Consider the following 14,244-nt stretch of genomic DNA (forward strand, 5'->3'; position numbering starts at 1 on the left):
AGCATCAATCTAACCTGAAGAATTCGGCTATAAAGAACAGTACAGAAAGATCTTTCTCATTTTCAATTGAGTTGGTTAACTTAATTGAAAATGAGAAAATTGACTACGTGAAGACTGTGGTTTAATTTAATGAGAGGCAACCAAACAGTAATAAGATACGCAGCTATTTTACTACACATAAAAGTGATCCACAGTTACTCAACAAAAATTAAGACATGATTTGATCTTGTTAAGATTGGGAAAAAAAGATAAACTGTATGCCCCATAGGTTACCTTTCAATATAAAATTCATTCTCCAATATTTATCAGAAACACTGCATTACTTTTTAACGCAAATATCTTGGGATAAGTTTCTCAAAATATCTGAGCCATTCATCCCCTGAGCATTATAGTAATTGAATAACCACAAAATTGCAGAATGGTTTATCATAATCTCAGCCGAATTAGGAAAGTCAGAATCCACAGTCTTCTTATCAAGTTTCCCAGAAAACTCAGCTAAGCTATCAAATAAAGTTGAAGCATTAGACACAACCCATGTCGCCAGAGCAGCAGCAGCGAAGTCAGGGAACACATTATTAGGTAATAACATGATTGCCCCAACAAGCTCAGGTGTGGGTGCACGACAACTACAGAGTGTCAGAAGACCTTCAACTGCAATGGAATTTTGTTTTTCATGTAGTTCACCAGAGCAGAAAAATCCCAAAATCACTTTCTCCAGTTGAACTGTGGAAACTGCAAGCTCTGATCTAATCAAGCCCAGAACTTATACTGTTCCAGACAGCCCCAACTCAGTGAGCTTTCAATTAAGTGGAAAATGTTTTCAGTGTTCTCACCAAATATAGAGTATTTCTTCAAGCCAATTTCAAACTGTATATCAACTAGATCAGTGTGATCCAACTGACCGACAAGTAACCTGATGATGTCTTCCTCGCCTATGGATAAATCAGGAAAATGACAAAAGACACTGCAGAATAAAAATTTCAATATTTTTGTCCCCCTTAAAGTACAAGATGTTAAGTCAGAAACGAGGAGCTTCGTCAAAGACATATCTTTATCTTTATGTAAGATACTTTGTGAATACATAAGGAAACATCTGTAAGCAGAAAAGGCACTATCTACCAACTCTGAGACTAACTTATCGTCTATCTTAGGAGTAGAAGCAAGGCAATTCTCTTTTTTTCCATTTAAAAAGAATGATACCCATTAAAATGAAACATCAGCAAAGGCTGATCAATTTTCTTGGCAGAATCTTCATCAAGCAATGTATCTCTCATACAATCCACCATGTATGCCTCATAAGCAAGTCTTGATGCATAAGATAGTAACCATGATCCCACAGAAAACCCCATCCTTGACCAGGATAGAAGCATGTCCTGCATCTTAGGCTGAGAAAAGATAAATGTACGAATAATTAAGGATGTGGCAGACCCGATTTCATCATCACCGTCAGGCTTATCGGAAAGAAATTGAAGAGAACTAAACAGTTTATGTCCATTCAACTCAAATTCTTTGGCTATTCTAGAAGATAAAACTTCAGGACATATTGTGCCACCCACTGTTTTGTGATTATTGAGATTCACAAATGAAAATAATAATTCCTCCAAAGTCTGAAGGCCCATTGCATATGATTTCTTAATCGTCTCTCCACATTTTCTAAGTAAATTCTCCACAACAACAACTTGACATTCACTAGTCACAACTGATGGAACAGAAGAATCAAAAGGTTCCGTGGCAGATCCATCTTCTTGGGTGCATGTGAGTTGCCCTTTCAATGATGGTGTTCGAGTTTCCATACCAGATGAATTTGACAAGCTCAAAGGTGTCAAAAGGTGACCAAAAACATTGGCTGGCTGCAGTTCTTTAGAAATTGCCATTTTCATACCTGACAAAAACCTTCCAAGTCTCTCCCTTAGGGCAGGAGAAAGTGCATCACAAGAAATCAAAACATCCATTGATTGAATCACTCCTTTCCTGAGAAGTACATTGAAAGCTGATGAGACACCCTTAACTATGATATCAATATGTTGTACATCATAGTTGTCCACAAGAAGGAACAAAAACTCGAGAAGGGTGTGAATCATATCTATGTATTTGGGAATGGAGTATACCATCAATAGCATTGCAGGCTCAATGTTCATAATATTATCCACTCTTTCATCAAAGAATAGCCAATCATAAAATAGAGCCAACTTCACATTGGCTCCAACATAGTTCTTCTGACAAAGTGTCAAAAGCCAACCTATAACAGCCCATCTTGGAATAACATCTGACTGAATAATTTCATTAGTTGGGTGGTGTGCACAACATATAAACCGAACAATGTCACTAATGAGGGACTCTCTCTCCATCCCACAAAGAAACTTCTTAGCAAACCATTCTTGGTGGCGCCTCTGACTCCCAAACTTCACATATGTGAGTAAAAACCGCAATTGGGTCTCCATTTCCGGAGTAATCCTAAGTAAAGCATACCGGCTCGAAGTCCTCGTACAATAGAACTTCGAAATATCAGAAAATCCCGGAGTGTTAAACAAACTTGGGTTCAATACTAAATCTTTCCATATAGCTCTAAACTTGGGAACATGAACCAAATCTTGCAAAAGTCTAACAAAATCCCTCCCAATTCTCAAACACAAATGAAACTGCTCCCTCACTAGTTTAACACAAAACTCAATCTCCAACCTCTTCAATACCTCTAAACTCGCATTATTCGATAACCTACAATGATCAGCCAATAGCCGAAGGTACGTGTACAAAGCACTCGACAAAACCAATGGTTCCTCTTCTAACAAGCAATCCCATTTGTCCATAAAAACACTCAACAACTCAAAACACAACCACAAATTCCCCTCACTAAAATCCCCACCAACAATTTGCCTCAATAGACACACCAACAAACCATCAAACCCGACTGCCAAAACATCAACCATCTCCTTAGTAACCCAAACCAACTGTTGCCTCGCCGAGGCGACGAGTTTTGGATACAATTCATGAGCAACCTTGACAAGCAAATGGACAAACAAGCCATACCCATCAGTGACAATAGCATGTAAGTGCTTAATATGAGTTTTTGCGAAATGGGGTTCGCATAAAACACCATAAAGAATGGCCCTGTTGAGCTGAGCATATTGGTGTTGGTCTGGGATTGTTAAGTCAAATGGGGGTCTAAGTTTTGGTTCCAAAAGCTCAAAGGCTTGCCTCATAGATAGTTCGGTTTGGTTCTCGGCTTCAAAGGAAGCAACTTGGATGAGTTTTGAGGCCATGAAAACAGGGTCATCAAGTAGTAGCAATTACGAAAGAGAGCAAAAAGAGTTCTGTGGTTTTTTTAATTTACCTGGTGGAAAAGGAATAGAGGGGGGGCGGGTTTGGAGATTGAGATTGTGAAACGGAGCTTGAATTTGTGGTGGCTGGCGTTGAGATTCACGATCGGTGGCGAGGAGAGAGAGCGCGACGGCGGCNTTTTTTTTTTTTTTTTTTTTTTTTTTTTTTTTTTTTTTTTTTTTTTTTTTTTTTTTTTTTTTTTTTTAAATAAGAAAGAAAAAGAAAATTGAATTTCAATTGAAATTTAATTTTGTGTCATGTGTCTCATGTAAACTTTTTACCACAAAGGATCACGCGTCTGTTCAGATCAATTTTGGGCATTTGGATGAGAATGGGTACAATGGCCATGTGTCTCAATTAAACAAGTTGGTTTCCCTTTGTGTATATATGCAGTTTTCAGATGCTCTTTTTAGTTTTTCTTTTTTCCCTTTATTTATGATTTATTTTTGTTAACCCTTTCCTGGATCCATTTATTGGAACTTATATTAATTGTAAAAGTCTCTATCATGTTACAGAAGTTTCAGCTCAAACAATTTCAATGGAACATTACCCACGCAGCTTGGAATGTTGACCTCCTTACAAAAGCTGTAAGTTTTATACATATTTGTCAAACATGAAGTAACTTCTTATTAGCTATGCAGTCTCATTGCTAACTGTTGCCATTAAATTTTTTTCTCCCTTTACAAGCATTTCCTGCCTTCCATGTCACATCACATGTAGTTTTAAGGTGGGAGGCAGGGATTGGTGATAAAAGAGGAGAAGGATAAAGAAACACCTTAATTTTCATATTCTAAAAATAGCTGATTGTGAATATATTGTTTGCTAGAGATCTTAATCTTTCATTCCACTTTTATTTTTTTTAGATAGGAATGCCACATATTGCTTATCAGATAGGAATTGGTATTAGTAAGGAAGACTTTGTCCATACTAATATCAAACAAGTTTGTCCATACTTTAAGATGCTCTATGTTTTAGATCTTGAGTTTTTTTTTTTTTTTCGTTTGAAGTTATTCCAGATTTGAACCTTAATTAATTGGAAGGAAATAGCTTTCATGCTTGGGTTGATGGACTTAAGGCATGGTTGTTTGTCCCCTTGGATGATTGGTGTGCTTTCAATGAACAGGAAAGTTAGGCTATCATCTGTTATGTGCATGATAAGAATTCTTGGTCCTAATTCGGGATCTGCCCAACACAAAACTTTCTGCTAAATTAATTTGAATCTTGTCAACTGGATTCATTCCCTGTTTAATATTTATGCATAAAACTCTTGCTTCTCTCATGCTCTCTTATTTTCAATCTCCCAAAGCTCATTGCTACAGAAACAAGTCAGACTCACCTTCATTACATATATAGGTGAAATCATATACAGATGCTATTGCTGATATACACAAGTGACAAGTCCCTAGAATGTCTTTAGTGTCAAGGACTTTGGAACATATAAATAGGTTTTATGTCAACGTTGTATGTGTTTTAACTTAGCTTGAATGCTTGAACATAAAAGAATTGTGTGGTATCATTTATTGGGCATTTAATATAATTATGAGTTGGTTTTTGATTTGTAGCTTTTATGTTTGCATTCATATGCTTATTTTTCACTTCAATAGCTTGTTGCATGCTTCTTAGTCATTTGATTCCTTAAGAGCATGTTACAGTAATTGATTATGAACGTTATGACCATTTTCTGAATGTATGATTTCTAATATATTGCAGTTTGGAAGTTTAGAGGAGTTCCAGGAAGAGTTTAAGGATATCAATCAAGAGGAGCAGATTTCAAAGTTGCATAAAATGTTGGCCCCCCATCTTCTTAGAAGTATAATTCTTAAACCCTTTCAATGTGACAATTAGTTGCACTTGATTTAATTTTAGTTTGCATCAGTTATTTGAAGCCCAAATGTTGTATGTTCACTAGTATTTTTAGCTTATTCATTATTCACAAACCACCACTTCTATTTTTCTGATGCCCCCTTCATGGATGTAAGACCTTTAAGTGGCTTTACATAGGTGGAACCAACTATATGTTTTATGTGTTATACATAGTGTCAAGTTGATGATTACTCTCCATGTTGCAGGGGTATATCTTTGGCTGCAGATAACTGACAAGATGAAAGCACGAGCATCCTTATAAGTAATTGGCAACAATGACGGAATACTGGACCGTGGGACTCATCAGACGAATGGGAACTTGTGATTGAAGCATCTTCTAATCGCTTGGAATGACCTTGAGAAATCATATCTTTACCCAACACTCTCAGCATGCTATTTAAGATGGTGGGTATAATAGTTTAAGATGGTGGGTATAATAGTTTCAAAATTCTCTAGTTAAAATACCAAGTTCCTTTAGGTTAATGTGAAAATATCTCCATAAACTTCCATAACTTCAAGAATGAAGGACTAAGTGATTTGGAAAGCTAATTGAATTTTGTTTGATATTTGTGTTTTGGTATAATATAGATCTTGTAATATGTGGTTCTTTAAAGTCTATGAATGGTTGTGGGGGGTTTTTTATTATTTAAAAATAAAAAATAAAAAATAAACCTTATTTTGAGGGTTGGGAGACCCTAAAAAAAAAAAGGTTATTGTACTTTTGTTTATTTTTAAATTTTTCGGGGGTCGCCAATCCTCCTTAAATATAAAACATTTGTTTCAAGTGTTATGTAGGCCGTCGAAATTTCTATTTCAAGGGTCACAGACAGTTCATTGAGGGAAGGTGTGATCGTGTTGCAGTGGCTGCTGTCCACCAGATGAGTTTTTTGTTAAAAGGTAAATAGGAGGGATCACATTCCAGATATTAACCAATGAAGGTTGTTGTCTAAATTCTAATCTTTTATACATCTTTCTTATATAAAAAAAAAAAGATATTAGCCAATGAAGGGCAGCGAGCCAAGCCAACAGGCTAGAAGGCCATCAGCAACCATGCATGAGTTATTTTTTAGGACGGTTCCTTTTTATAAGATACTGTACTGGTTCAACTAAATTATGTAATGACTTGGTGGGAAAGAAAATGATATGTACTGTTTATCGACTTGATGACCCTTAGACTTTCTATTAAAGCAATTTTTCTCCTAACAACTTCAACGTGTTCCATGTACAAGCTTGGCTACTCAGTGATAACTTAAAGAAAGTTCTCAAAAGATTAGGGGTTTTACTTCATCATTTAGTGAATTTTAGAAAACAAGAATTTTACTCAACTTTACAGACTAATAGGACAAGACAATGTCCATCTTGATAATGGAGGCTTTTCATTTATCTTAGTTCTTTTTAGAACTGTGGTTTTGTAATTGTTGTTTTTTTATTTCTTAGTTATGTTCTACTATTATTATTTCCTCGAAGGTGTTAGAAGGCTTTGAAGTTTAGGGTATGAGTGTCTATAGTTGAATTTTGTTACCCTGTATCAAATAATTACGTCTCCCAAATTAATTAATTATATATATGGGTTGGGTTTAAGTAACATATGGTTTAAAATTTTAAATGCAAATCAATTTTGATTACATTTTCTCATTTTCTCCATGTACCTGCGAATTTCAAGATTATAAATAATCAATAACTATTTTATCCATAAGATGTTTAAATTGAAAATTTTTGTATTTTAATAATAAACAACATTCGGCTAATACAAAATTTAGTGTGCTCGTTAAGAAGACAAGAACATGGTGGAATTTTTAAAATATCAATCAAAAATCAAATTGAGTTGGGTAACATTGACAAAGAATTACGCAAGGTGTAATTTGAAATTTTCTGTAGTATTTGGAGAAGTACATAGTTTTCACGATTTTGCATCACATGTTGCAACTTTTAGTCAACAAAAGTGACTCCTCTTACAACTTCAAGTTATAGAGGCCTCGAACGAGACTCAGGCCCCTTATTACTTCAACAAGCTCTCAGAGAACCGTGCATTGCTGAGAAAGAAGCAGTTGCAATGGACGTAAAGCCTCTCAAGGAGAAGCCAAGAACATAGCGTATTCTCAGACGTAGAGGGTTTCAAGGGCAAGGAGGAAAGGCTAAGATATTATAAACCTATTCTGGAAGATATTTATTACCTGTCATTTCTAGAGGATGGTTTAGGCTTCAAATATATTGATGTTTTTGGGTGGATATTATTTGATCTTCACGTATGTGATGTCTTTGGTTGAGTCAGACAATTTTGTGAGATTTAAGCTATTTTGAAGGGGATGCAAGACAAGCAAAAAATGGTGTCTAATAAAATCTTTACATCTTTTTCATTTATCATATGTCCTTTCTCTTCTTGTTTACAGTATCACTACTTGCTTTATCGTTTGTTCATTCTGAACATCTAGCTCTTCAAGACCTTATTTTCTAACTTGCAAATAGACATGCACCTTCAAGAGAATTTTCAAACATATAAGACATGTAACATGTTCTTTAGCACAAACAAAACTGTATTGCTAATCATCTTTGTAGTGAAAGTGATATACATCTTCAAAAGGTTGCAGAAATATATCTTCAATTATAAAATTACGTATCTTATAATATAAAGAAAAATCTGCAGTTAGTTTTTAGAATTCAATAAATTATACCAACTTTCATTGCCTAAGAGATGGTTCTCACACTTGAAGTGGAAGGCTCCAGAAGATCTGGCGCAGAGTTGACCTGAATCTGGGGTACTTCCTCTGCAGAGCTATCTACCTGAACAGATGAGGATGATTCAGCTTGGCTTGGCACTGAGGCTTCAATCATTTCTTGTGGTTTAAACTTGTTGATATAATAAGTAAGCGATGGCCCGGAGTATTCTATTGTCTTCACTTGAGGAGGTTGGTTTTTACCAACTTGAAGGAGTATTGATGAAGCTGCAGCAATTGAGATGAGAGCAAGGCCACCAGCAATTGCTGCTGAGTTATCAGCTCCTTCAGCAGATTTACCTGCATTTCCAGAGCTTATTGCACTTTCTGCCACGTAAACTGTAGGCTGGAGAAGGTTTAGAAGATATTAGATGAAACAGGCTATAAAATTGAAGAATTGAGAAAGGAGCAGGTAATAAGGACAGAGATAGAAGAATGAAGGAACCACCATAACAACAGATGGCTGCAATAATTAATTGGGCTCTTGTCCTACATGCTGTGTGCACCCATATTAATTCATTTTTTCAAGGGGAGATTACACTGATGACTCTGTGCCCTGAAACATGAGCACTTGTGTGGCTTTTATCATATGAGAGCTTGTGGTCAACCCTGTTACATTATGTCATCTCAATATGCCCAATAGAAGCTGAATTTATTGTTACAAACAAACTGTTTTACTTAAAACAAAACCTAGTTAGCCTAGAAATACTAAAATTTGTATGTTTGGTATAACCATTCCCTTCTGCATAGACCTGGTCTGTAGATTATTAGTGAATATAGTTATAGTTTCACATAAAACTGTTAACAATTATTTATTTTCTTACTCCCAATCTTTCAACAACAGGGGGTTAAAGTATCTGAAGGAGGGGAAAACACAAAAACCAAAAGGTTTCCCTTGTTTCTCAATCCAAACATTTGTGGTGTTTAAGTGTAGTTTTTTATTGGCTCAAATGCACTTTCCACCCTCTAAGTTTGGGGTTTGCTTCTAAGACAAATCAAATGACTCATGAATCAAAATGTTAAATAGGTTGAAAAAAAAAAGTTTTGCAAAAGTTCAACTTGTACTGTATGTTGCCTTGTGAAAGTGTATGAATAATTAGAATTGTACTAAACATTTTTTTTATCACAAAAGAGAACTGCCATGCTCTAATGCAAGCCTCAGAAAGAAATTGTAATGATGGCAGAGTGAGGATAGGAGATTTTGTCATTTTCACGAATCAACCAGTTCTCCTCCTAGAGTCCTATGCCATAACTAAAAGCTCTTAAAATACATCAATTTTAAGGAAATGTCCAGTTCACGAGGAACTCATAAATATGAGAGGCAGATATATCCTGGAAAATCTTTGAATTTCTTTCGACGCATGCAGATGACAAGCTTGATGAAATTAAATGGAAAAATTTCAGGTAATATGATTTTCCAGACTGGGAGAAGTGATCAACTGTGTGAGAACTATGTTTGCTGATTAACAATGATTTTTTTCCAAGGCAACCATCTTGATTTTGTTTGATTGCAAAATATAGTGGATCATCCTCAAATATAAAACCTAACTAAATATTTGCATAAAGGTCTCTCTCTCCTTAATTCTCCTTTTTGTTTTTAATTACAAAATCTACTACCGTCAAAAAAGAATTAAAAAAATAACTTGAAAATAGAAAGAGCCCAAAATAACCAACCTCAACTGAATATATGTTTGTTTGCCCGGCAGTGTCTTTCTCAACATAGCCTGTCCAACCTTTCTTGCGGGGCGGAAATGTTCCAACTACTCTGGTCTTCTCCCCAGCTAACCACTCCCCGCTAATCTTCCCAACCTAATTTTTCCATAAGCAAAACATTAAATTTATTATGTTGAGTGAAGATAAATACCCAATTGTTCCTCATTAGTTTGTGCAGTACCCTGCATATCAATTGCTCTTGATTTTGGGTAAAAACATAAATTGCACAATTGATGAAAGTAGGCAGAGTGATATTAGTGAATAAACAGGTTCTTCTTTTTATGCAATATAAAAATATGAATAACAAGTTTTACATAAAAAGCCATTTCACCTTGAGGCGAAAAACAAAAGTGAATCTTGACTCTGGCATGAAATACCGTATGGGTCCCATAATATGTAAATCTTATAAGGAAGTGAGTTTTCTACATCACTTTGGCACTGACATCAATATCGATTACCACCTTATTAAGCTAGGAACATAGCATTCACTCATAAGGCCTTTATGCCAATGGCACATGAGGTAGATTAGACAAGAACAATTGTCAAGACAAGGTAAGCAACTTGGAGAGTTATACATATATTGAGAAACCACCTTAAATCTAAAAGTTTAAATCTGCAGACTGGACCCAATCATGTATATTGATCCTTACTTTTTGCCCCTACTTTGCAATGAGTGATTCACTACTCACACAAGCACCACAACAAAGGGCATTACAAGAACTGCTTCTTTGCACTGGACACCTCTTTCCATGTCCCCCACCCCAACTAACCAACAACACACAAACATTTGGAAGCAATGGCTCTGGGAAACAAAGTTTAAACAAAACATCTAGGAAAAATCTCACCAATCCTACAGTTGTTCATTTTTATTTATTGATAAAACAGGACTTAAATTTTAATAAGAACATTATAATAAAAAAATCATAAAATTATGTACACAAGATACACAACTATTTTATCAAGCACAATAGCTAAAATTATCACATTAATTCAATATATTTTGCACTATTTATATATATATACCAAACACAGGCATGGCATCTTACATTAATGGTCTATTTCCTTAAAATATTCCATCATTTTGCACGCGGACGAGCGCACACACAAAAATATCATTACAGCTAATTTCCAAAACCCTGAACTGAATTCAAATTGGTTTTCTAAAAAGCCATTTTCCAGAATCATGAAATCACTTGAAGAAACACAAGTTAGAAAACAAGCCTTAAACATATCAACCCATAGATAAATCAGAATATGAGGCCAACTTTTCCTTAAATGGACCATCTATTAACAATTTTTAATGCAACAAATCCATTCTACTTCTAAATTCTCTTTCCAAAAATATAAACTTCAATCACTTATAATTTCTTAACAAAACAGAGTTCCTGAATTCTAATACTTTTCCTATAATCATTTGTCTACACCAGACAGTGCATAAACAAGAGGAGATACTGTTAAAATAATAGTTAAATGATTAAATTCACAATTTCTTAACAGTTTAAGTATATGGAAAAATCATAATTAAACATGGTATAGTTGCAGTTAGTCCCAGTGATTAAGGACAAAAAAAAAAATAGCAAGAAATAGAAGTGAAGGATAATCCTAGTAAGAAAAGAAGACCCACCTCCTTATCAGGAGCACACTCTTCATCATTGCAGTCAGGGTCTTCTTCAGCGGAAGCTCTGACTGTAAAAAAAAGGCTGGAACTTCGCTTGCTGACACTATGGTACTTGCTGTTGAAGAACCTTTGAGTTGGGAAAGTGCAGGTATTGGCTGCAGCTATCACTGCTTGTAATGCACAGGCCATTCTTGAAAACTTTTAAAGGTATAAAACTATATATATCAGCTCAGAAAGTACACTTTGAGAGGTAAAATAATGAAAACTTGAAGTGGGTTTGTTTTGTTTTGTTGGAAAAGTTTGTGATTTTCTTTCTTTCTTTCTTTCTTGGGGTTGGAGTGGTGGTTGGAACAGAGAGAGAGAGAGATAGAGAGATTTTTGTTTTCCAGTTTTTTTGTGGTGGATTTTGAATGGGCTACTTGTGGACTGTAATCTTTTTCGTGCATATTTTGGGCTGGACTTAAACTGTTTCATAGGTACTGAAAAAAAGTGGGATTTTGTAAAGTTGTTTTCTCTCTGAGTGGGTGTCATGAAGCCAAGTTGCCAGAAAATCTTCATATCCGTACAGAAGATTTGGAATGAAACCTCCTATATTAAAACAAGGTGGAGGATTTGATTAGGATATTTTGGCAGGGATTTGGCGCTACCATGTGTATTAATTTTAGGCGAAAAGCACATTTTAGTCCCTACATTTTAAGGCGATTTCTATTTTAGTCCCTACATTTTATTTTTACCGCTTTTAGTCGCTATCTTGAAAAACGGTTCCCATTTGGTCCCTGCCGTTACATCATAAACAGATATTGCTGACTTGGCAAACGACAGAATTAAAAAATATTAAAAATATTTTATTTTATTTTAAAATAAAATAAAATTTTAGTTATCAATAATTTTAAAATAAAAATATTAAAAAATTTTGTTAAAAATAATTGTTCTTCTTCCCTAAGAACATGGTTGCCCAGAAAAAGAAATTTTTCTGCTTATCATCATCTTCATCCTCCACCTCCCCATCCTCCTCTTCGTCCTTATCATCATCTCTCAATCTCACTCTCTCAAAAGCTTCGATACCCACAAATTGGCAAGGCCTCCCTCTATCTTTCTCTGTTTTCTTTGCCCAGATCTCTCTTCCTTGATCACCGCCACTCAACACCACCACCTATCCAAGCGGTGCTTCCCTCGTTTCTCACTACCAAACCCCACCGCCCTCTCTCTCCTTCATTTGAACATTCCCAGATCTCGCCTCTCTCTCTGTTTTCTTTCTCTCGCTTCGATCTATCTCCCTCTATCTTTCTCTGTTTTCTCCGCCCAGATCTCTCTTCCTTGATCACCGTCACTCAACACCACCGCCTATCCAAGCGGTGCTTCCCTCGTTTCTCACTATGAAACTCCACCGCCCTCTCTCTCCTTCATCTGAAAATTCCCAGATCTCGCTTCTCTCTCTGTTTTCTTTCTCTCGCTTCGATCTATCCCTAGATCTCCCTCAAATCTCTAGTTCAACCAAAGCCAAACCCCACGAGCACCACCGCCATCCACGACAGGCACCACGACACCAAAGCCAAACCCAAGACATCTCGGTTTACTTTGTTGGGTTTGCTTTGTTGCTATTTGTGTTTTGAATCTTTGAAGGTCCTTTGTGTTTGTAGTGAGATAGTGAAAAATTGGCTGAGTAATTGTTGAAATCTTTGTGAAATAATCGGTTTTCATCTAACCTTGAGACACACATGGATGTGGTTTGTGAAAGAATTGGTTTTCATCTGAGTGAAAGAATCTTTAAAGGTCTTTGTGTTTGATTTTTGTGGAAGAACATATACAAATCTTGGAATAAATCGGTGGCGGAGCGTGAAGGGAAATGAGTTTTGTATATGTTTTTGCTTGTTTGGATGCCGAGAAAATAAAATAAAAGAGAAGAAATATTTTCTGGGCAACCATGGGCGGGGGGGGGAAGAACATGAATAACAATTATTTTTAACAAAATTTTTTAATATTTTTATTTTAAAATTATTGATAACTAAAATTTTATTTTATTTTAAAATAAAATAAAATATTTTTAATATTTTTTAATTTTGCCATTTGCCACGTCAGCAATATCTGTTTATGATGTAACGACAGAGACCAAATGGGAACCCTTTTTCAGGATAGGGACTAAAAGCGGTAAAAATAAAATGTAGGGACTAAAATAGAAATCTCCTTAAAATGTAGGGACTAAAATGTGCTTTTCGCCTTAATTTTAATACATTGAATGTGACATAGACACGACACATATTTTAAATTGATCATATGTTAATCTTGTATCTCATTTAAAATTAATCACATGTCGATCTTGTATTTTGTCCAATGCACTAAGCAGAAGCTTTGTCCATTTAGGCAACATATTAGTGAATTTTTATTGGATAATACCTCTTTGTGGTTAAACCCATCACAATTTAGTTAATAAATTTTCAATTGTTACATTTGACTATTGAAAATTAAGATTAAAATAAAACTATTAGGATTCTATCCAAATTATTAAATGAATAGATTTTGCATTTTTTGGATTAAAAAAATTACCTCTTGTGGTTTTGACCCAATAACAATTTAGTATCATAAGCTTTTTCAATTGTTATATTTGGACTTTGGACAGAACTCTAACAATTTTATTTTAGTCCAAAGATAAAATATAGTAATTGAAAGTTTCTGAACTTTTTTTTTTTTTTTTTTTGGGGTAGAAATTTCCGAAATAAATTGTAATAGTATGCAATCATAGCTTACTCTTTTGTCATATATTTGAAGTTTATCATAAATGCTTGGAATAGTATTGAATTCAGCACTTGGACAGCAAAATTTAACTAAAATTCTGCTCTCCATGAGTTGAATTTCAAGTATGTTTATCTGGCATTTTTTGCGTGATGTGGCAATCACACTCATTTGGTTGTTAGTCATAAAAAAACTTCCGTTCGTGTCCTCATACTGTTTTTATTTTTTATTTTTCATTATCATATAATTAGATCCTTGAATCATTTAGCTTATAAGATTGATAAAAGC

General features: G+C 35.0%; 2 protein-coding genes and 1 non-coding gene across 6 annotated transcripts; 1 reads left to right on the plus strand and 2 right to left on the minus strand.

Moving 5' to 3' along the window:
- Positions 1-3: 3 nt before the first annotated feature.
- On the minus strand, positions 4-3,449 carry LOC136061008 (uncharacterized). The gene is given in 3 exon segments (XM_065770619.1): positions 4-756; positions 759-1,196; positions 1,199-3,449. Coding segments are annotated over 3 exon segments (2,937 nt in total). The 5' UTR covers positions 3,261-3,449; the 3' UTR covers positions 4-319.
- Positions 3,450-3,590: 141 nt separating this feature from the next.
- On the plus strand, positions 3,591-6,340 carry LOC112017176 (uncharacterized). 4 transcript variants are annotated; one of them, XR_010627835.1, is made up of 6 exons: positions 3,591-3,683; positions 3,834-3,905; positions 5,029-5,128; positions 5,388-5,586; positions 5,977-6,078; positions 6,174-6,340. It is a non-coding gene; the product is annotated as an uncharacterized LOC112017176 (transcript). The 4 variants fall into 4 exon arrangements; XR_010627834.1 differs by having other exon boundaries at positions 3,597-3,683; positions 5,967-6,340; XR_010627833.1 differs by having other exon boundaries at positions 3,597-3,683; positions 5,977-6,340.
- Positions 6,341-7,656: 1,316 nt separating this feature from the next.
- LOC112017195 (protein MAINTENANCE OF PSII UNDER HIGH LIGHT 1) lies at positions 7,657-11,656 on the minus strand. Its single transcript, XM_024049667.2, has 3 exons — positions 11,233-11,656; positions 9,570-9,704; positions 7,657-8,241 (listed from the first exon to the last, which is right to left on the minus strand). Exons 1-3 carry the CDS (start codon positions 11,413-11,415, stop codon positions 7,867-7,869), a joined length of 693 nt encoding a protein of 230 aa, XP_023905435.1. The 5' UTR covers positions 11,416-11,656; the 3' UTR covers positions 7,657-7,866.
- Positions 11,657-14,244: the final 2,588 nt, after the last annotated feature.

This window comes from Quercus suber, unplaced genomic scaffold, assembly GCF_002906115.3.
Source record: "Quercus suber isolate HL8 unplaced genomic scaffold, Cork oak 2.0 scaffold_33, whole genome shotgun sequence".
In the NCBI taxonomy this organism is placed as follows: domain Eukaryota; kingdom Viridiplantae; phylum Streptophyta; class Magnoliopsida; order Fagales; family Fagaceae; genus Quercus; species Quercus suber.